Source organism: Cavia porcellus, unplaced genomic scaffold (genome assembly GCF_034190915.1).
Source record: "Cavia porcellus strain 051 isolate PalLab524CR breed Dunkin Hartley unplaced genomic scaffold, mCavPor4.1 scaffold_8, whole genome shotgun sequence".
NCBI lineage: Eukaryota > Metazoa > Chordata > Mammalia > Rodentia > Caviidae > Cavia > Cavia porcellus.
Window position 1 is genome coordinate 5008427 of NW_026947491.1, and position 24039 is coordinate 5032465.

The window sequence follows — 24039 nt, forward strand, 5'->3', positions numbered from 1 at the left end:
CTGGAGATAATTACAAGATCAAAGTAGCACAGAATAGGTATCATCTCCTAAACCAAAGAATAGGAAAATATATAGAACAATATAAGTCACATACTTAGGCAAGAAAATAATTGATAGGTGACTTAACATTTTATTTTTATTCACAACAATCACTTCTTAGTGATACAATCATGTAGTAAAATGGTTTTACTAGGTCTAATGCATTTATTAAAATATTAAAACTTCACTATAATGTTAGTGCACAGATACTAGACCGACTGATTTAAAACACCTTTTCATGTACAGGATTACAGAAGTTAAAATTCAATAAAAGGCATATTTTGAATTATAATTTCCTACACTTCATGTCTTAAATACTTATGAATTGTGGAATTTAACACAAAATTAAGAACAAATATAAATGCAACAGCAAATACACTACACATTTGAATAGATCCATCAGATGGAGAACACTAACAGTGAACCTTAGTGTTAATTGCAGACTTTGGATGGCAACGATGGACCAGGGTAAGTCATTATCAATAAGGAGTGTACTACTCGAAGGGAGCACACTGCCTGTGAAGGGAGGGAACCCATCTTTGAGAGGCACATGATCACCCGAAATGTCTGGATCTTCCTCTCAACTTTTCTTTGAACTTAATCCTAATTTAAAAAACAAAGTTCTTAGTGCAAAGGACACAGCTAAGTTGTAGAGAACTTGCCTGGCAAGGATGGAGTCCCAGGTAAGGTTATATCTGCAAAAATGAAAAGTAAAAACATTAAGAAAGAAAGAAAGAAAATAAGAAAGAAAGAAAGAAAGACAGAAAGAAAGAAAGATAGAAAGAAAGAAAGACAGAGAGAGAAAAAGAGAGAAAGAAAGACAAAAAACTATTAATTACAGGTAGTTACTGAATCCACTACTACCATGTTACAGAAACTCAGTATACAATTAGAGATGATTCCAAAATCAAACTAGCACAGTATAGGTAACGTCTCATAAATGAGTAGGAAAATATGGAGAACAATATAAGTTATAAACTTGGGTGAAAAAATAACTGAGAAGTGACTTAACACTTTTTTTAGTAACAAAAATCACTTCTGATACAACTGTGTAATAATACGCTTTCACAAAGATTAATGCATTTATTAATATATTAACACTTTGCTAAAATATTAGTACATAGAAAGTAGCCATACGAATTTGTAACTCTTTTTCATGTTTAGGATTTCAGAAGTAAAACTTAAATAAATGGAGTATTTCAGATAAAAATTTTCTATACTGCATTTCTTAAATACTTCTGAATTTTGCAGTATTAAAAAATTAAGAACAAACATAAGTTCAACACTAAATGCACTACACAGCTGAGTAGACCCATCAGATGGAGAACACTAACAGTGAAACTAATATTACCTGCAGATTTGGATTATAATAATGGACCGGTTTAAGTCACTGTCTATAACAAGTGTTCTAGTCTAAGAGATGGCACTGGCCATAGAGGGAGGCAACTTATGCGTGAGAGGTACATGATCAACTGCAAATCTCTGGATCTTCCTTTCAATTTTGCTGTGAACTTAAGCCTAAAATTAAAAAAAAAAAACAGTTTATAGTGCAAAGGGTACAACTCCATGGTACAGCACTTGCCTGGTACGAATGGAATCTCGGGTTTTTTGGCAACCACTGCAAAAAAGAAAAGAATGGAACCGAAAAGAAAACAGAAGAGAAGAAACAAAGAAGAAAAGCTATTAATTAAAGATAGGTATTGAAAGTATAACCATGTTATAGAAACTCAGTGTACAATAGGAGATAATTCCAAGATCAAAGTAGCACACTATTAGTATCATCTCCTAAACCAAAGTGTGGAATATTATACAAAGCCATATAAATTAAATACTTAAGTGGGAAAATAATTCATAAGAGTGACAACATTTTAATTTTAGTCACAAAAATCACTTTTCAGTAATACACTCTTGTAGTAATATTCTTTTACTAAGTCAAACATATTTATTCAAAATATTAGAAGTTTAATCGTAATTCACACAAAGTAGCCATAGTGATTTAAAACTTTTTCATGTATACGAATTCAAGCAAAATTAAATGAATGAAGTATTTTAGGTTATAAATTTCCTATAATTCATTTCCTAAATTCTTCTAAATATGGAATATTAACAAAAAATTAAACACAAATATAAATTGAACTGCAAATATACACTTCACCTTACAGTACACCCATGAGATGGGGAACACTAACAGTGAATCCTAACACTGACTGCCGACTTTGCTTGGTAATGATGGGCCAGTGTAAGTCATTGTCTACACCAAGTGTACTACTTTAGCGGAGGGCACTGGCCGTGGAGGGAGGCAACCCATGTGCAAGTGGCACGTGATCTAACAAAAATCTCTGGATCTTGCTTTCAATTTTGCTGCAAAATTAAACCTGATTTAAAAAAAAATCTTAGTGCAAAGGGTACAGCTCACTGATAGAGCACTTACCTGGCATGGATGGAGCCTCAATTTTAATTGCAACCACTGCAAAAAAGAAGACAAAAGAAAAGAAAAGCATACAGGAGAAAATAAAGAAACATAGGTTAAAAGCTATTAAATGAAAATAGTTACTAAATCTACTAGTATCATGTTACAGAAGCTCAGTATACAAATTCACATAATTCCAAGATCAAAGCACCACAGTATAGGTACAATCTCCTAAAGCAAAGAACGGGAAAATATCCAGAAAAATATAAATTATACAACTAAGTGAAAATAATTGAGAAAAGTGACTTAACATATTAGTTCTAGTCAAAAATTCACTTTTTAGTGATATAACCATATTATAATTTTCTTTCACTAAGTCTAACACATTTACTTAAAAAATTAAAACTTTAATGTTAGTGTGTATAAATCAGCCATACTGATTTAGAACTCTTTTTCATGTATGGGATTTCTGAAGTAAAAATTAAATAAATGGAGTATTTAGATCATTAATTTCCTATACTGAATTTCTTAAATACTTCTGAATTCTGCAGTGTTAAGAAAAAAATGAAGAGTAAACATAGATGCAACAATAAATATGTTACACATTTCAAAACAGCCATCTGATAGAGAACACTAAAAGTGATACTTTGAATGGTAACGATGGACCCCTGTAAATCATAGTCTATAACAAGCATTCTAATGTAGTGGAGGCCTCTGGCCCCTGAGGAAAGCAACCCATGTGTGAGAGGCACATAATAAACCAGAAATTTTTGGATATCCTCTTAATTTTGCTGTGAACTAAAACCTGATATAAAAAACAAACTTCTTGGAGCAAAAGATACACCTGAGTGGAGGGGTACTTGCCTGGTGTTAAAAAAGTCTCAGATTCACTTGCAACCACTACAAATAAGAGAACAGAAGAGATAAAGAAAAGAAACAAAGAGAAAACACTATTAATTGAACATAGTTACTGAATCTACCATTACCATGTTACAGAAACTCGGTATACAATTGGAGATAATTCCAAGATCAAAGTAGCAGTGATAGATATTATCTCCTGAACTGAGGAGTAACAAATTATACAGATCCATATAAATGACATACTTAGGATGGAAAATAACTGATAAAAGTGACTTAGCATGCTATTTTTAGTCACAAAAATCACTTTTCAGTAATAAAATCATGGAGTAATATTCCTTTACTAAGTCTAATCCATTACTTAAAATATTAAAAGTTTACTCTAATGTTAGTGCACAGAAAGTAGCCACACTGGTTTAAAATTCTTTTTTGTGTTTAGAATTTTAGAAGTAAAAATTAAATAAATGGAATGTTTTAGATTAGGTCTTTCTTGTAATTCATTTCTTAAATAATTCTGAGTTCTGAATTATTAAAAAAATTAAGGAAATATAAATTTAATTGACACAGTGAATGTTTTAACTCCTCTGTGTTCAAAGTTTTTTCTTACTCTTTTCCTTTTTTGTTGTTTTTGTCTTTTGTTTTTTGTTCTTTGAGACAGGGTCTCACTATGTAGTGCAGGATTGCCTTCAACACAAGAAGGTACTCCTGCCTCAGCCTCGCCAGTGCTGGGGTTACAGGTTTGTGCCTTCACACTCATCCTTTTGTCTTTGAAAATCAAGACAGGGCCACCAAGTGTAATTCACTATGAGAAGTCTTACCTGCAGGGCTATTGTCAGAATTTGAAGATTCCTTTTTTTCACATTGAGAATTTTTTCTATGCAAAAAAAGTGATTTAAAATTGATATAAAACATATTAAATTACTAAGCGTATTTCAGACAATGTCAGATCTAATATGAAAACTTTACTCCAATACTTTAAATCTGTCATGTCTACAAAACTTTATTACACCTGTAATTAAGGAAGAAAAAACAGTAAGTAAAGTGAGGCAGGCATCAATCAAGAAAGGCAAGACAGCTCCAAGCATTAGCTGGATTAGCACAATTTAAGAGAAACTGTCTTGAAATCACAAGCTCCGGCTCGAAAACCAACAGCTGTTTCTTTTTGCATAAGTCATTTCCCTTAGACTCAAAGTCTTATAAACTGTAAGGACTTGGCTAATTTAGTTTACCAGAATCCCATGAAGGTTTGATGAGGTAACATAGAAACCTGCTCTCAGAAATAATAAAGTAAGGGGTGAGTAGTTCCTAAATGCTCACCTAATTTGGAATTCCAACTACAACCCAACGTGTGTATTTTCAGATTGTAGTATTCAAGTGCTGTAGTTACCAGAAAATAATGGGTCTTAATTTGGACTATGAGCTCTTCTCTTCTCTGTGGTTTGTAATTCATGGCATATCAACTTTTAAATAATTTATAACTAAGTCTATTTATAAATATCTCATTAAATTGGACAATACATTTGTCTTCTACTACTGAACTAGTTATGCCAATGGCAGAAAAGTAACAGATATCAAGACCTGGAATAAAACTTCAAGCAGAACACATAAACTGTATCAGACAAACATGACCGGACAGGGAAAATCAAATAAGAATTAATACAATTGTGATGGAGCTGTTTAATTCCCCATTGTCACAAAGACATAAACCAAGTAGACAAAAATCAGCAAACAAATATCAGAACTGAATAAAACCTGTGAACAAGTGGACTTGGTAAGTGTTTACAACATTCCACCGAACAACATTAGGATACATGTTCTTCTCAGCTGCAAATGGGACATTCTCTAGACCATATACTGGCCCACAGAATATGCTTAAGTAAGTACTAAGGAACTGAACTTATCCCAGGCATATTTCCTGATGACATCCCAGTGAAACTGGAAATTAACACCAAAAGAAACCGCAAAAATTCCATAAACACATGGAAATAAATAACATACTCTTGAACAACCAATGGGTCACAGATGAAATTAAAAAAGAAATTAAACAATGTCTACAATTAAATGAAAATGCAGATACAACTTCCTGAAACCTTTGGAATGCAATGAAAGTAGTCCTATGGGAAATTTGTAATAGTGAAGTCTCACACCAGAAAAACAGAAAGAGCAAAAACTGGGACTTCCAGGAGAACATAGCGGACAGATAACAGCAGCTATGGAGGCTGCTTCTAAGACTTGGCTCAGAAGTCAGGAATGGTGTGGAGTAAGGAGAAATAAACCAGTGGAGATATGCTCTACTGACCCAGGAACGAACTGGGCTGAGAGAAACCAACTTGGAATGCAGTCCTGGTGCTAGAACAGGAACAGAAAAGCCTCAGCCTGGAGGCTGGACCCCGCGCCATTGGAAGCCGCGATTTGGGTTTTCCACCATGCAGTGACTGCATCTGCATCGGCTCGGCAGGGAGAGAGATGTGCAGAAGTTCTGAGAACGGGAATTGGTGAACGGAGTTGAAAACAGGATGGACGGGAGCCATGCACTGACTTGTGGTGAGGTGAGTAAGAGAAACTGACACTCTACCACAGTTTGACTCCAGTGGAAAGCATTCTGGGACTGGGCAGATTTGCGGGAGCAGGGCGCTGTGGCGACTTCAGCCACATATGCCCCTCTCAGGCGGGATTGGTGAGAAGTGCCTAGCCTATGTGACGCTGCTGGCCGAGACCCAGTAGGCTAGCACAACCCAGATCCCAGAGCCTGAGGGTGGCCTGGAGGGGTGGGCCCCGTGTAGGCTGCCTGGTCTGCAACTTCCTGGTGTGCTGTGGCGGGTGGGAACACCTAGCCGGCGCAATTCGATCAGGTTGTGGCTGATAGGGGGGGAAGCTGGGCCTCCTATATAAGCTTGCATATATAAGGAACAAAGAATATGGGAAGAGGGAGCCCCTAATCCTGAGAAACAGGCAAGAGCGGACACCGCACCAATAGACATAAAGCGCCATCTAGAGAGCCTCATAGATCAGTTCAGGAATGAAGTTATTAATGACCTGAAGCTAGAAGTAAGCAGAATAGTTAGAGAAATGCTAAGCACCACCCAAGAAAAAACGGATGGTGGAATGCAAGAACAGAAAAAGAGGGGAGAATTGTTTGATGGAGAAAATAGAGAAAGCATAGAATACGTGAAGCAGGTTCAAAGGGACTACCAGGAAACTAAAAAGTCTATCGAAAACTGGCATAACAGCTTGAAAGAAACTAAGGACAGACTATCTGAACTGGAGGGCAGATTTGTAATATGGGAGAATGAAATGAAAAACTTCTTAAAAGTAACAAAGAAACAAACAGCAATAATACAAAGACTAGAAGATGATAAGATGATCCATAACTTAAGAATTAAGAACATAAAAGAAGAAGTAGGGACACAAACAAATGAACTACAAAAGCTACTCACAGAAATAATCCAGGAGAATTTTCCTAATTTAGCAAAAGGTAAAGATACTCAGATGTACAGGACCCCAGCCACCTACAACCCAAACAGAACAACACCCAGGCATATAATAATAAAAATTCCAGAAATTCAATACAAGAACAGAATATTAAAAACTGTCAGAGACAAGAAACAGACCACTTACAAGGGAACACCCATCAGAATTACAGCAGATTTCTCTGTATAAACCATCAAGTCACGAAGAGCGTGGGGGGAAATAATTGAAGCTTTGAAAGATAATAATCTTCAGCCAAGATTGAGATATCCTGCACAACTGTCCCTGGAAATTGATGGAAAAACAAGGTGCTTCCAGGATAAAGAGGAACTGGGGGAAATTGCAACCACCAATTCAACTCTACAGAGAATACTGCAAGATATTCTAAAAAAGAAAAATACAAAAAATCCAGAAGTAGCGGCAGAGAGGCCACAATGAATGGAGCAGAAAACAAAATGAAGAAGACAAACTGACAACTAATGACAGAAAAAGAACTCAACAGAAATGAGGCAGAGAAGATTGGATGATAGGAACAGCTATTTTGGAGAAAATGATGTCTTAATAGGTAATACTGATTTAGTATCATCTTGTTTTGAAGTCTCATCAAGCTTTTGTTCTTCTGTCTCCATTGGTCTAAACAGGTTGGATCTTGTTGGATTTTATTATGTACGATAGTATAAGTAAAAACTTTTAAAGACAAGGAGATTATACAGAAACCATTGTTCATTTTCTGTTAGTTGATTCTAAATACCCTGTAATGCTGTCATTCTCTTAAATGGTTTTACATTGTTTTGATATATTTAATGCTACAGTATACGAAGTTGTACTCAAGGATTTCAAGGAAAGAGACAATATGGTAACTACTTTTATGTCAGGATTATCTGGTGGTGAAACAATATTCTGCTTAAATGGTTATGTTTTGATCTGTGCTGTTTTGCTGTTATGCCCTCTTTTATCTCAATCTCCACTCCATTATTTACTTTTTAATTTTTATCCTTTTAATTAAGGAAAACATAAATAAAAATAGCAGGATATATTATAGTAACCCACTTTGACTTTCCATTATCTTGATTTAAAGCCCTGTATTACTCTCACCATCTTGTTTTTGACTGATGTCCCCCTATTGTGTTTTGCTGGATAGTACCAGGTTCGAAAGTTTAGGCAACAGCTGTGAAGATAGTGAGATTCATTATGACGCCCATTCTCGATGATTTTTATCTACTTTTGAAGACCTACAATGTCTCCAATGTTTTGGTTTTGTCGGTTTTATTCCTTACTGTTTTGTTCAATTTTATTATAACTGATGATATAGGCAATTCTATTAGAGATAGCGGGAGGCATTATGGTAACCATTGTTGATCACCTTGTATTATGCTTTTACATTATCTATTTTGTCCACCCTTTTGATTTGACCGACTCTGCTCTGTTATGTCACATTTGGTTTCACTCTCTTCCAAAAAAGTAATGAGATCCATGGGAGCAATAAAACCCAAAATGTGTAATAGTCATTGTACAAAAGAGAGGAAAAGAAAGTGCTCTGAATAATATAACTGCATGTATATTTAAGTGTATAAGATAGAAAATGATATCACTGAGTTTTATTGGATCATTGAACAGAACTGTTTGCAGTATCATTGTTGGAATGTCCACTTTACAAGCTTTAATTTTGTCACTTGAACAATTATCTCTAAGATGACAATATGTAATCCATTAACTAGTGATGTCCTACTGTTTATTTTTTTTCTGTAAATCTGTATAACTTATACCCTTTCTCTTTTTTTTTCTCCTTAAATAAAATTTAAAAGAAAAAAAAAGAAAGAGCAAAAACTGTATGTTGCATCTCAAGTTTATAGGTAAAGAGGCGGAAGGCAAGACTAAAACCCATATAAAGGAGGAAGTTATAAAGATCAGAGCAGAAATTAATGCAACTGACACTAAGAAGATAATACGGAGAACTAATGAAGTGAAGAGTTAGTTCTTTTAAAGACCTGGAATGGACTAATATTCTTCCTCTACACAACAAAACTCTGAGTGTGATTCTAACAAAGATTGGCTGGTTCAATTTCTGTCTGTCTCCAACTGACATGGAAGGCAAAACCCTCTTGTGTGCAGGACATATTGCATCATGCTGGGGCTTAGTTTTCTTTACTATGAATTCAGAGAGTTTCATTTAATTGCTTCTGTATGAGACAAAAATCTGTAAATATTCTAGAGTCCTGATTCCAAGACAAAAATAGATTTTCAGTAGTAAACAATTTCAGAGGCCAAACAGAAGTTGCTGCCAATTTAAGGCTTAATTCGGGACCTTTTACAACTTATGTAATGGTGCTACTTGGTATAAAGAGACTTCTCGGTAAAGACCTGGTGACAAAGAAAAAACAAACATTGATCTCTTTTGGAAACATTATTTGGGTCTTTTCAGTACTTTACAATGATCCTTGCTCTTATTTTCTGGCAGAAGACTAATGAAGGTCTCAGAGCATGAGCCACCGTGAAGGTCTCCACCAATGTGTAGGATCCGTGTAGGATTCTGAGGAGGTGGGAAGAGTCATTTTGTTTACCATGCATGGGGCGAATCTACGAGGTTCAGCCACCAAAGTAAAGTGCTTCCAGTTCAGGGACAAAAACTGAGCAAAAAAGCACACATACTAAAAAAAAAAAAAAAAAAAAAAAAAAAAAAAAAAAAAAACAATAAAACAAGCTGCAATTTAAGTGTAAGTGTGTATTACCATGAAGGCTCAGGGATCTGGGTCAGTAATGACAACCTGGGACTAAAAGTTAATCACCACTACACTGAGAGATACTTAATAATAACACAAACCACAAAAGTACACTTGACTCATGAAAGAGGACTGAATTCTTCAGTCTTAAGCAATGTCTTGGATTTTTGGAAAATTCAGGGACGAGGGTGTAGGAGAGAGCTCCCACAGCAAAGTAACAAAGATTTTATGCTAAACTAGACATGTCAAGACCCAAGTGGTTAATTAGAAAAATCAAAACTGTGACACTACTTGTACACCATAGAGAACTGTACTAGCAATTACATGGGATCCCTATGGGTAATGATTCTCAAGTCCCAAGATAGGGTCTGGGGTTGTATTTCAGTGCTATGACAGATGCTTCACATCTGTGAAGCTCTCAATTCAGTCCCAACTTCTGTGCTTTATGAAAAGATGTCAAACTTCTCTAGTTAACGGATGGTCAAATGACCAGCAAAATCAGAGCACACACAGCAAACCTCAGGCTGAGTGCCCCACCCTCAGATAAAGCCAATGCCCCCTGTCCCAAAGCAGAGTTGGAGGACAACCCAGTAAGTAAGCATTGCATTCCGAGCTGACATAGATGCCTGCCTGACATCTAAAGAGGGTAAGGAGTACCCAGACCTGAACACACTATCCTCCAGCACTGGGTTCCCCTCAGCACAGGGCCACAAAGGTAAAAACCAACAGAACGACCTGTGCCAGGAAGTGACCAATGCCCAGAGAGAGTTTCAGTACAACACTGAACTGATAGCCTTCCTCAGAGAATAAGTGAGAACTTTGGGAGATAGGCTACACATGGTGAGAGCTAAATATGGATCTCCTGTGGTCACCTGGGAAGTATGGGCTGTGAACAGGAAGATCATGGGGCCCGTATTCTCTTCTGGAAGGCCAAGTTTGGTGGAAGTAATAGTTAGAGGGCCACTTCTAAAGAAGGCATATACTGTAGCTGTATGTTTGCACTGTACCACTTACATCCAGCAGAATTTAGTGGCCTGAACTACTACAGGGTAGTATAACTCACTTAAGTGATAGTCCTCCTTGTTTTGGTTAAGGGCTGTTCATGACTCGTGTCTAGGATTTGTGAATATTCACTTGCAATGTGATTCCATTGTTGTTGAATTTATTACAACAGCCAGTGTAACATATCAGAGTTACATTAGATTTCTCTCTATGCCACCAGGTACACACCTTGGGGTGGGGATGTCAAAAACAATACTGATTCACTCCCCCCAAAACAGGACGCCAGTCCATAAAATTTGTAAACTCAATCATGAAAAACAAACAGAGAAAGTGAAACATGAAAAGATAAGGCAACAAAATGCCTTCACAACCTCCCAATACCGCCCCACCCCCCTGCAACCAGTTTGGAGGGCCCTAGGGAGGAAATCATAAACCACACAGCAGACATTTCTGAAAGGGTATCCAGATAAAACACTTCCACAGGCAACTGGCAAATTTCACAACATACAACTAATCAAATATTGACCCTCCTGAAACAGATGATCAACAAGATTAAAGAAAATATAAGAAATAGCTTTTAGAACTATATAAAGAATTACAAAATATGAATATCTAGAATAGAAAACAATTGGAATTCAAAAAATATTTAATGTAAACACTGAAAATCTAGAAGACAGGCTGAGGTCAATGATCACTTACTGAGAGGTACCTTAGAGGTACAGAGGGATAAGAAAAATGGACCTGACATCTCCTAGAAAATTCAAAGAGCACTAATACAAGAAGAATGGTAATTAGTGGAAAATCAGAAGACAGCAGAATGGACATAGAAAGCCTGTTGAGGCAAGTAGCAGAAATCATACAAGCAGGTAAAGTATGATCACAGTAGCCTTGATCAGAAAAAACTACTCCATGCCACATACTTAAAAATGACATGTAGCACAAGTACAAAATCTTAAAAGTTACTGATGCAAAGCAATGAATTGCCTATTAAGGAAAAGCCAGCAGAATTATAATGGATGTCTCAGCACAAAACTTAAAGATAAGGGCAGCATGGAAGTCAGTGTTTCAAGCTCTTAAGGAAAGCAACTTCCAACCTTGACTAAAATTATCTCTCAAAATTGATGAATAAGATACTTCCATAATAAATCCTAAAGATACTTATGTCCACCTAACAAATATTCCAAAAACTTTTCAAGTATATCTTAGGACAAAATGAAGCTAAAAATGTCAAAGATGTAATCAAACAAATACATCATGTAGGGTAACAAGTAGAATGAAAAGAAAACAACATGAAATTACTATACAGGAACAGATCAGTACTTACCAGTCATAACTGCCATGTAAATGGACTCATTAATCAAAAGGCCTGCGTTAGTAGAATGGACCAAGAAACATAATCCAAAAGTATGCTCTATGCAAGAAATACACATGCCTGTAAAGCCACACTGAGATAAGGAGATCACTGTGAGTTCAAGGCCTTCCTGAGCTATATAAACAAGTTCAAGGACAGCCTGTAATACATAGTGAGACCCTGCAGCAACAAACAAACAAAGATATTCATACAATAAAAATTCCATGGATTAAAAAATCAAAGTTTGCAAAACCATATTCAACACGAAGAGAACCCAAAACAAGCAGGAGGGGTAATCCTGTTTTCAAGGCAAAACTATTCAAAGGAGACATGCACACACAAAAAAAACAGAAAGAAAGAGAGAGAGAGAGAGAGAGAGAGAGAGAGAGAGAGAGAGAAAGAAAGAAAAGAAAGCAAAACAAATGTTACATTAATGTGTTTATTCAATAGAAAGAGATAATACTTATAAACATGCCAAGCAACAGTGACTAACCTTGACCCAAAAAACCTAATGAAAATTATATAATAAATATCAATACAATTTTAGTAAAAGATCTACACACACCATTATCAAAAATTCTTCAACTAAACAAAATTACATTAACAAAGAAATGTAAAAGTTGAACCAAACATTAAACAAATGGACTTACTATATATACAGTAATTTCCCTGACTTATTAATGAGTTCTATTCAGGGAGAATTTTGGAAGTCAGATTTCTCTGTAAGTCCAGCAAAATGGCTTCATTGGCACAGTGGACCACACACATTTCAATATATTGTTCCTTTTCTTCATAACTGTGGACATGGTTGCATGATTCATGTTATAAAAACCAGCCATGTGTACTATTTTTTTTTACCTCTATCTGTTGTGGTTGATACACTGTGTCAACTTGAGAACTTTACACCTTTTACGAGAGACTCAACAGGGATCCAGGATCCTTCTTTGTAAATTTTCTCATACTGTGAAAGAGGAGGACAGACATTTGGGGAGTGTTACACCTGCTCTGGATTGAGCTGTGTAGAGTATAAGGGTGGGAAAGAGGCTTTCTCTTCCTCCTTATTGCTCTGGATGCTTTTGCAAGCTGCTGCTGTCAATGTGTTGCCCTGGTGCCATGCCATCCTGCCCTGGAGCCACCTGATTATGGAAAGAAACTTCCACAAACTGTAAGCTAAAGAAATCTTTCCTTCCTTAATTTTCAGTGTTGGGTATTTTGTGTCAGCAAAGAAAGAAAAGTAACTAAGACACAATGCAATTAATTATTTTCACTTTTGTTTCCATGGTTATTGCTTTGCACTTCTTAGCAGCAACATCCATATCACTGCTGCTTTTCTGCTTGCTTCCAGACATCCCAGGTTCTGATGTAGCTCTGTAAAGCTGTACATACTGTAAGCACACAATAGCACAACTGTAGCAGTGTCTGGTAGACACACAAGCAACCTTTCTGATTTCTTTGCATCTACAATTTTTTGTAATGTGAGGTCCCATTTGCATCTCTGAAACTTTGCAACTTGAATGTTTGTCACTTGGAGATGTACTGTATACAGTGTTCCAAAAGACAACAGAAGATACATTCTTTAGTCTCATATAGTACTTTCTTGGAGACAGACCATATTCTGGTTAATAAAGCACAACTAAGTAAATGCAAAAGAATAAAAATTTTACTATGCATACTATCAGATTACAGTGCGATGCAAGTAGATATCAATAGCAAAAGAAACTACAGAAATTGTGCAAACAGATGGATATTAAAGACAATCACTGAGTCATAGAGAAAATTAAGGAAGAAATAAGACAGTTCCTAGAGTTAGTTGTGCACCAATATTTATGAGATACAATGAAACTAGTTCAATATAGGAAGTATAGAGAAGTGAATATTTTCATTTTTACAAAATAGGATGAGCTCAAAAACATAATGATGCATCGCAAGGTCACTGAAAAATAAGAACAATTCAAGCACACAGCTAGTAAAAATAAAAACACTATCAACCTCATTACAGAAATCAATGAATAGAAACTAGAGGGAAAAAAAGAACCACTGAATTGAAGAGCTTTTGAAAAAATAAACAAAGTAAATCAAACATAAGCCAATTTTATCGAAAGCCAAAACATATAAAATACTACAATTAGAAATAAAAAAGTGGAATCACAATAGACATTGTCAAACTTCAAGAAGTTATTAGCAACTATTTCATGAAAGTATATGCTAAGCCTTTGTTCAGAAAAGATGGAGAGATTCTTAGATATATATGGATTACCAAAAAAGAACAAAAAGATATGAAAATCCTGAATCTTCTAGCATCAGGCAAGGAAATTTGAGAACTTAAAAAAAAAAAAAATACCAGCTAAGAAAGCCCAGAACCTGATGGGTTCACAATGAAACTCTATAACAACTTCTGTGAATATCTAACACAAAAAACTCTGCAGTAAAAATAAAAGTAGGACTTCAAAAGTCATTCTTGGAAGCTATCATTATCCTCATCACAAAACTAGAAAATAATACAACCACGAAAGGCAATTAGAGAACAATTTGTTTAATGAACATGGATGTAAAAATCCTTAATAAGATACTGGTAAACCAAAAGCAATAAATTATCAAAACCATCATGCACTGTACCAAACAGGTTTCAGGCCCCTGAATACAAAGAGGCTCAATAAACACAAATGATAATTCTAATTCCTCATCTACAAAGAAGCAAGACCCAAAACCACACGATCATCTAAACAGGCTGAGAAAACGGCTATGATAAAATGCAAAATGGCTGTGATAAAATGCAACACTCATTCTCAAAATCCTGAAGAAAATAAGTACCGAATGTTTTCATCTCAACATGATAAAAGTCATTTATGACCATCCTCGTGCTTACATCACATGCAACGGGGAAACACTAAAAGCCTTCTCTCTAAAAACAGGAACAAGACAAGGAGGCTTCTTATCACCATTCCTGATCAATATAGTCATTCAAGGCCTTTATTTGCACATGACATGACCCTCTGCTTACAAAATGCTAAACTGTCCATCACACAATTCTAGAACTGTTAGCCAAGGTTAATAAGATACAAGGATAAAACACACACACACACATACAGAGATGAAAATCAATAGCAATGTTTTACAATATTGAAGAACTCACTGAAAAAGCAATTAGGAAAACAGTATCATTCACGATTGCATCAAAAAAACTTAAATGGGTAGATGTTAACCTAAGAAAGCAAAGAGTTGTACAGTGGAAATTACACAAATCAGAAAAAGGCAACTAAAATATCAGAAAATGAAAAGATATTCCTCATTTCTGGATAGGCAAAACTGATACTGTCAAAATGGCCTGACTTTCAATATTGGTAAACAGACTTCATGCAACCCCAAGTTAAATACCAAAGTCAATTCTCACAGAGCTAAAGAAACATTATCCTAAAATTTGGTGGAATTAGAAGAGACTCAAAAGTGACAAAAGCAACGCAGGTGGCATCAGAATCATAATCCCAAGCTCAGAGCTACACTATAAAGTTACAGTGATGAAACCCACATGGTACTGACATAGAAACAGGCATGTGCATCAGTTGAAGAGAGCACAACAAACAGAGACAACTCAAAGCACACAGAGCCAGAGCGCTGTGTGATCTTTGACAAAGGAGTCAAAAACATACACCGGAGTAAAGATATTCTTTCAAGGGATGGTGCTGGGAAAATTGGATACCTACGTGCAACAGATTGAGTCTAGATCCACATATCTCACCATGTACTAAACTATAACCAAAATGGGCCAAAGAACTAAATGTTAAAACAGAAGCAATCTTCTGGAAGACAAAATAGGCAGTACTCAAAGACACAGGCATAGGCAAGGACTTTCTGAACAAAACCCTAATGGCACAAAATACAATATAGAGAATCAACAAATGGAGTCTCGTGAAATTAAAAAGATTCTCTATTGCAAAGGAAACAACCAACAGAAAGAGACAACCTTCAGAATACAAAAAAAAAAAAAAAAAAAAAAAACCCTTATTAGTCACTCCACAGGCAGAGGACAAGCATCAAAGTATAGACCTAGTAAAGAAAGCTCAAAGAACAGAAAAATAAAATGAAATGATACTTGTTATAAGTACAAATGGCCAATAAAAACATGGAAAACTCATCATTGCTTCTGGAAATTACATAAATGCAAATTAAATATACACCAAGATAGCATTTTATCTTACAAAGATTTCCATGAAAAAAAGTCTAATGATAAATGCTGATGAGTTTTTCTACACCAGTGGTGCAAATGTAAACCAGTATGAACACTACAGCAAACAGTGTGGTGATTCCACAAAAAACTAAAAATAGAAATCCACTTGACACAGCTATGTCCCCTTGCAGAAATCTTCCAAAATAGTTAAAATCATACATACAGGGATATATAGATATCTATGTTTACAGCAGCACAATTTCTAACAGCTACATCTCTAAGATAGTGTGTACATCCATTAAGAGAATAATGTACAAGGAAAATGGCAACTATACACAATGGAATACTGCACTATGAAAAAGAAAGATAACCTTGAGGAACTCATAGATAAATGAATGCAACTTGAGGATATAAAGTTCTTTTAAATAAGTCTGACACAGAAATTCAAATATTTTCTGGTTTCTCTTATATGAGCATACTTTTCCAAATTGCATATTTTGCTTCTCCAAATATTTTTATATGCCAACTTGTTTATATTACTAGCTCATTTTCAATCACTGAAAAGAAACATTTACACTTTTTCCTTTTTCTATGAAGCATTTAGGTTTATGTTTTGTACTCTGAGGAAGTTCCATGAACATAGCAATACAGTGTTCTTCCTTATTGTTTTACTACAAAAGTTATTCTTCTCATTAAAAAGCAGACATCAGTCAAAATTACTCAATAATAGAGCATGACTTGTACTGCACAGTATTCCTTATGTTGCCCAATCCAAATAATTTTTCTATCTGATGGTTTGTGTTGATCTTTTTCATTATACACCAATCACTAAGGTAGTCTTTCAGCTACTGACTTATTTGACTTATTACCACTCCACAACACTACTGAACTCTTGTTTAAAAAAAGAACAACCATACCTTTCTGGCTCATTCACCACATACTTTGTTTCTGTCTTAAATTTTAACAATGCTGCTGCCGCGTCCATTCTGTTTTCCCTTAGAGCAAGCATAAGTGGTGTGAGGCCTTCCTGTGGAGAAGCAGAAACAATTTAAAACCCACACAACTGCCTGCTTCTCAGCTGAACTGAACAGCTTGTGAAGGACCCTGACTGTTAACCTGATATAGATAACAACACACAGCAGTCTCTTCCTTCTCACTCCCAGTGCTTCCACACGTGCTGCCCTGCCATACCCTCTGCAGTGCATGCTCTCTGCCCACAGTGGCTACAGAAACCCCAGGGTCACAACTCGCTCCAGTCACTGGTTCCAAGGGTCTTTCTTTTTTTTTTTTTTTTTTTTTTAATTTTTTATTTAAAGAAAAGGAAACAAAAGAATACATGGAGATTTTAAAAAAGGGTAGAAATGATACAAACTTACAGAAAAACGGTAAGAAATTGCTGGTTGATAAGTTACACATTGTCATCTTAGAAGTAGCTGTTCATGTTATGGAATTAAAGCATTTAGAATGACATTCATAAAGTGACACTACAAACCCTTCTGCTCTATGATCGAACAAGAGCTCAGTAACGTGGTTATCACTCCTACACATTTGTTTTACTTCTCAAAGAGGGTAAGATTAAACATATCAAAACAGAACATAGCAGTTTAAAAAACAATTTAAAGAAATACAGATTTCATAGGAAGCCCACTGGAGATCTTGATTGTCTATCTAACTGTCTCTAGTTTTTTACAAATAGTTGTCCCCTTCTTCATCCACCTTGTATACTTAGTGTATATTATAGAACAATCAAATCATTGAAGACTTTTTAGGTCCTCAAGTACCAAATTAGGGAAGACAATAGTAACTACCAACTCATCTCTCCTTCTCTTTGTGATAGCTGTCCCCATCTCTACATATGCTGAAATTGAACTCAAGAAACCAGTCCAATGTCATTCTAATCAGCAAACATTAGTATTGCTAGAATTTCTATCATAATGCTACTAAATTAGCCTCGAGTTTCCTAGTGTCTCTTCCTCAGAGTATCTGTTCATTACATCTTACATTATATAATCTGTTCCCATAAATAATTAAAAAGAAAAAAAGAACCCATGTGTGAATTTCTACATATATATCTATCCTCTCTGTGTTATAGGGAATACCAAGTCATAGCAAGCCAGCAAAACAATTTCCTAGAAAAACATGCAATGGATAAATTTCCATCACAACCTTTATCATGGTACTCAGAGTTATGTAACATCTCCCGCTTCAATCAAATGCACCTTCAGGGCAGGGGCTGTATCTTTTTTCTCAGTAGCTCCAACCATAATGCACAGTCAAAAATGATTGAAGGATTTGGATTAAATTAATGAGTTAAATCATCATCCCTAGGGCAGGAATTCTCAGCCTATCTTCCAAAGAATAATTTTCCATGACTTCTATGTCTCAACAGATTTGATAATCATGTTTGAGAAATTATAAAACTGCATTATTTCCTCAGTATTAAAATCTCTTTACCTTTGCTTTACTCATATTCAACACTACTTGTCTTCTGCCAAATATCAACACCTGAGGAATTAACAGTTTCAGGGAATTAACAGTTTCGGTACCATGCAAAGCAGTTAGGCAGGAAACTTGCTGAATTCTCCACCTGGTGACAGGATCCAACTACAATTCTTAACCATTCCAGCTTTTAAGGAGTACCCCCATTACATGGTCACTCAATTGTGAGATCAGCCCCAAGTGAACTTGGATCACTTCTTATTAAACCAGTTATGGCTCTTTATGTCCTATTATTAGATGAAAATATTATCTCAGCTGTTAGAAAGATGAGTACAAAACTTCACTTCTCATATATAACAGCAATCCTGGGATCCCCATGCATAACTATTGCTTTTAATAAGTTTTATTCTGGTTCCATTTCAATTACCAATGTTATACAAATCAAATGTAAAATATGGTTCATCAATAAAGATTCTAATACTGCTCAATTTGGATTTTAACATAATAAATAAATTATAACACTGCTCAGGATGGATTTTCTCATAATGAACAAATTCTAATACTGCATAATATGAAAATTTTCATACCACTAAATATGAAAATTGTATCACAATGAAACTCAGTAAGACACATATTTTTAAGGGGCAAGGCTGAAATGAAAGATACAAAATTCTTGGTAACAAGCATAAATTATTCAGTTGTGATTATAATTATTAATGTCTACAGGCATTCTGATAGGAACATGATTATTTATAGCATATGGGAACAATTTTAAACAATTTCTAAATTCCATTCCATTTCTAAATATTTATTCTTAAATCTAGATGACATTTTATTTTATTTTTTTTGTCTTTTTCCTTTTTTATCAGTACCAGGGATCAACCTCATGAGCACACACTTGCAAGGCAGGCGCTTATGCTGCTGAGATAAAACCCCAGCACTTAGATTACATTCTTATAAATGAATAAAAGATATTCTGAAATTCCAGAATCTTTATTAAAATATACCATCTTTTAAGAGCTGCAAACTCTCACAGAGGCACAATCAGTAGTGTGCACAGGGAAACACAGAGGTGGGTCTGTAAAAGGGCACTTGCATGGTCACACAGGCTCTGAAGACAGGACAGTCCCTTCTCTCTGAGCATCTTCAACTTCAAATTTGGAGCAGGGTTCTGAAACCTCCTTGTGAGTTCAATTGATGCAGGAAAACTGCATAGAGCTAAGAGCCACGTTTAAGTCACAGAGTTTTGCTTTTACCTTTGGTATGCATGGGCTGCCAAATGGTTGTGTACAAAGCAAGCATTTCTGTGTAAAACTCTTCCCTTAACATCATGTTTTACCAAAAAAGTGAGGTCCTACCATGAAATGAAAAGCATTATAACTATTTCAATAATTTTTCAACACTTATACTTATCCTCCATTTGTATGCAGGTCTCCCTGCTGTTAAACGGTTTCAAAAGGAGCGCTGAAAAGAAATTACCACAACAATTCCCAGCTGCATAGGGTGGTACAACCCTGTAAGCTTATCACTCTGTGAGGCTAGGAAGAGGGATCCAAGTTCATGTCTGATTTCTGCCTCTGAAACTTAGTGAAACACTGTCTCAAATTTAACAGGGGGTGAGCAGTGATGAATGGTGGGGATGCAGCTCAGTGAGAAGGTCCTAGGTGCAATCCTCCATTACCCCCCCAACACACACACACACTAAGAAATAAGCAATACGAATTTAAAAAGCATTCCCATCTCTGTTCTTACAATTTCATTGATTTCTGCCAGGGCTTTCTTAACTGAATACAGTGACATAGTCTGTCACATGCCTCAACTAAATACAGATTCAAGGTGGACATTGTTCAAATTCCTGAAAATCTACATTTGTCAGCTTTGTGCCACTAGTGATTATAATGAGAGCCAGTAATGATAACAAAGAGATGTGGAATTCATCAAGATTAAGCCTTAACCATTAGTGAATTAATACAGAGCTTACCAGTGGCACTGAATGACCACAGGGGGGAAGGAAAGTGGTGGATTCTGCACAACAATAGGTTACACTGATGATACTCCTTTTCACTTCCTATTGACAGTTGTAGAGAAAGACAAATGGAACTTGGCCTGATTTTGTTGGAAAGGAGAGATTAGAAGGAAGTGGTATTTAATCCAACTCATCTAGAGATTTCTTCAGTTTCTGAGAATTAGGAATTCACCATTAAACATGCCTGTCCATTAAATGCTTCTGAGCTACGTCAGAATCTTGAGGAAATGTTTTGAAATATCCATGTCAGGGCTTAAGACATTTACTGAACCCAAATCTCCAGGGCAGAGCCTCAACTGTTTCAAACCTTTCTCCTGACCACAGAAACGCACAAGTCTAGATGAGGACTAGAGAACCTAGAAGATGACATCAGTCTCATCTCTCATCTACACAGCCACTACTTTTTACTAGTTGAGAATTTAGACAAAAGGAGGGAAGGTGAGAGACAGGTACTCCATGGAAGCTCCATTTAATCCTCTTGGCTCAGGGCAGAACAGGGACTAGTACATTCAAAATACAACTGATCTCATCATACAAGCTCCTTAACTCCCAGCTCCCAGCAAGACATCATATGTTTGAAAGGACAATTCAGATTCTTATCTTAGTTGCGGTTTCTGACTGAAAAGGAGAGGATCTTTCTTAATTATTCTTTCATTTCCCTTGTTTCTTAATTAATTACCATTCATGCATGCCAAACTGGATTGCTGGAGTTCTCCTAAAATTTTAGGTTTACAATATATGATTCTCAATAAATGGGCGCAGCTTGAGACCATACTCATAAGTGAAATAAATCTATCTCGCATGTGTGAATACCGAATAGTTTCCCTAATGTAAGTAACGATTCAAATATATAAAAGTATGTGGTAATCATGATTTCCCCATTATGTGGCCTTGAAGCCTTATAAAGTTTTCACTTATTAACTTGGAAAGGCTTTATTCTGGGCTTCTTGATATGGAAATATTTGAAGCTATAGTATATGAAGTTATATTCAAATATTTCAAGGAAAAAGACAGACACTATGTTAACTGCAAGTAAGTCGGGTTATTTGGTGGTGAAGCACTAGGTTGCTGAAATTGTCATGCTTTGACCTGTATTGTTATGTTGTTATGTCCTCTTTTATCTCAATCTCTCCCTTATTCATTAAAAAGATTATTTAGTTATTTTTTATGGTTTTTTTAATTAAGGGGAAAAATTTTAAAAATTAGCAGGATATATTATAGTAACTTTTTTTGATTTCCTGTTAACTTGTTTTGAAGCCCTGTAATACTCCCACGATCTTGTTTTAACTGATTAGACTCTGTTCCGTTCTGTATGATAGTATCAAGAGTATAGGCAACTACTTTGAAGGCAATAAGATTCACTAAGATGCCCATTCTGGTTTGACTATTATCTCCTTTGGAAGTGCTGTAATGTTTACAATGTTTAGGTTTTATTGGTCTTGTTCTCTACTGTTTTGTTCAACTTTATAATACCTAATGAGATAGACAATTCTTTTTAAGGAAGCAAGAGGCATTATGGTAACCATTGTTGATAACCTTGTACTCTGTTATTACATCATGTACTGTGTCTATCCTTGGTTTTGACTGACAGCTTTGTTTTCCCATATTTGACTTTATTCTCTTCCCAAAAAAACAGTAATAAGAACTAAGGAGTAATAAAACCCAAAATATATAATTTTGTTGTAAAAAAGAGAGGGAAAAAAAGTGCTCTACAGGATATAACTGCAAGTGTGTTTAGGGGTGTTAAATAGCTGACCATATTAATGTTTTTGGTTGGATCATTGAACACAACTGTGTGCAGTCTCTCTGTTTGAATGTTCACTTTGTATGCTTTGATACTCTGACTTGAGCAACTATCTCTAGGATGATAATGTGTAATCTATTAACTGGTGATTTCTTAGTGTTTTTTTTTTTTTTTTTTTTTGTAGTTCTTTATTACTTGTACTCTTAAACTGCTTTGTTTTGTTTTGGTTTTTCTCTTTTTCCTTTTAAATAAAATTTAAAAAAAACAATTATATGGTTTTCTTTTCTACTAAGAATTTTTAAGAGGATGGAAATGTAGCTCAGCATCACACAGTGCCTGGCTGGTAGGTGCAAGATTCAGAGTTTGAGTGCCACTATTGAAAAAAGCATGTAAAAAGAAAAATAAAAAAAAAACAGAATAAAGAGTTTTTATTCTCAAGCTAGGTACAGCCAGTAATCACTGCACTATGGGAATATGAGGCAGGCATATCACATGTTCAATCTCAAATAAGACAACTTCATATCCTACCAAAAATAAAACATAGCACAGTTGAACAGGAGACACAGCTCTGTGTGAAGGGTCTGTGTTCAATTTCCAGTAATAAGTAGAAAAAAACAAATTTTATTCCTAAAATTGAAGAGCATCTTATCTATGCACATGAACCAGAAACTATATTCCTTCAGTAGCAACTAATCAACAACCAAACACTATTGGCTTGCATTATTTCTAATCATTTTTCCTTGTCATTTTTCCCATTTAAGTCAAGTCACCAAAAATGGATCATTTTTATGAACTGTCAACAGCAACAACATTTCCACTTATTCTAAAATACTGTTGTTCTACAACAGAAAAAAAAACCACCTGGTAGGACAAGCAGAAATCAAAGAACTGGAACACAACATGGCAAAGTCAAGCCAGTACATACCACTGATATGCATAAATGTAAACGGTCTCAATTCACATATCAAAAGAAATAGGTTGAAAGAATGGATCAAGAAACATGATCCCACAGTATGCTGTATACAAGAAACACATCTGACCACACTGAAATTAGAAATTAATGGCAGAATAATTGTGAAACCTGTATAATTACATGGAAATTAAATCACAACCCTTTGAAGAACCAGTGGGCCACAGATAAAGAAGAAATAAAGCAATAGCTACAAATCAATGAAATGCAGACACAACATACTGTAATCTATGGGACGCAATGAAAGCAGACTTAAGAAGGAAATATATATCAATAAATTGTTATATCAAAAAAAAAGAACGACAACAAATAAACAACCTAATGCTTCATCACAAGCTTCTAGAAAAAGAAGAGTAAGTTAAACCCAAAGCTCATACAAGAGAGGAAACTGTAAAGATTAAAGCAGAAATCAATGCAATGGAAATTTAAAAAACAGTACAAAGAATTAATGGAACAAAAAACTGGTTTTTTGAGAGACTAAACAAAATTGACAAGCTTCTAGCTAACCTTATTAAGAAAAAGCCTAAATTCAGGCAATAAAGACCAAAAAGGGGGAAATTACTACAGATCCCATGCAAATTCAAAACATCATGAATACCTACTTTGAAAATCTCTACTCACATAGCATGGGAAATACAGAGGAAATGGACAGATTTCCAGAACCATATGAACTATCAAAGCTCAACCAAGAAGATACAGCAAATTTAAATAATCCGGTATCAACTATTGCAATTAAAATTATAATTAAAAACTTACCAACAAAGAAAAGCCCACATCCTGTGGATTCATGGCTAAATTCTACAAAAAATTTAGAGAACTTCTCCTTAAACTGCTTAAACACTTCAAT

At 35.4% G+C, this 24039-nt stretch overlaps 1 protein-coding gene across 1 annotated transcript in view; it reads right to left on the reverse strand.

Annotated features, from left to right (window-relative positions):
- Positions 1-386: 386 nt before the first annotated feature.
- LOC111753926 (putative ankyrin repeat domain-containing protein 30B-like) overlaps positions 387-24039 on the reverse strand; it is a 42263-nt gene continuing 18610 nt past the window's right edge. Inside the window, exons 11-16 of the mRNA XM_063254148.1 lie at positions 16931-17040; positions 4126-4181; positions 3314-3349; positions 2471-2506; positions 1622-1657; positions 387-734 (exon numbers count right to left, since the gene is read on the reverse strand). Of these exons, the coding sequence (XP_063110218.1) occupies positions 682-734; positions 1622-1657; positions 2471-2506; positions 3314-3349; positions 4126-4181; positions 16931-17040 (327 nt within the window). The 3' untranslated portion in view covers positions 387-681. The remainder of the gene's footprint in view (positions 735-1621; positions 1658-2470; positions 2507-3313; positions 3350-4125; positions 4182-16930; positions 17041-24039) is intronic.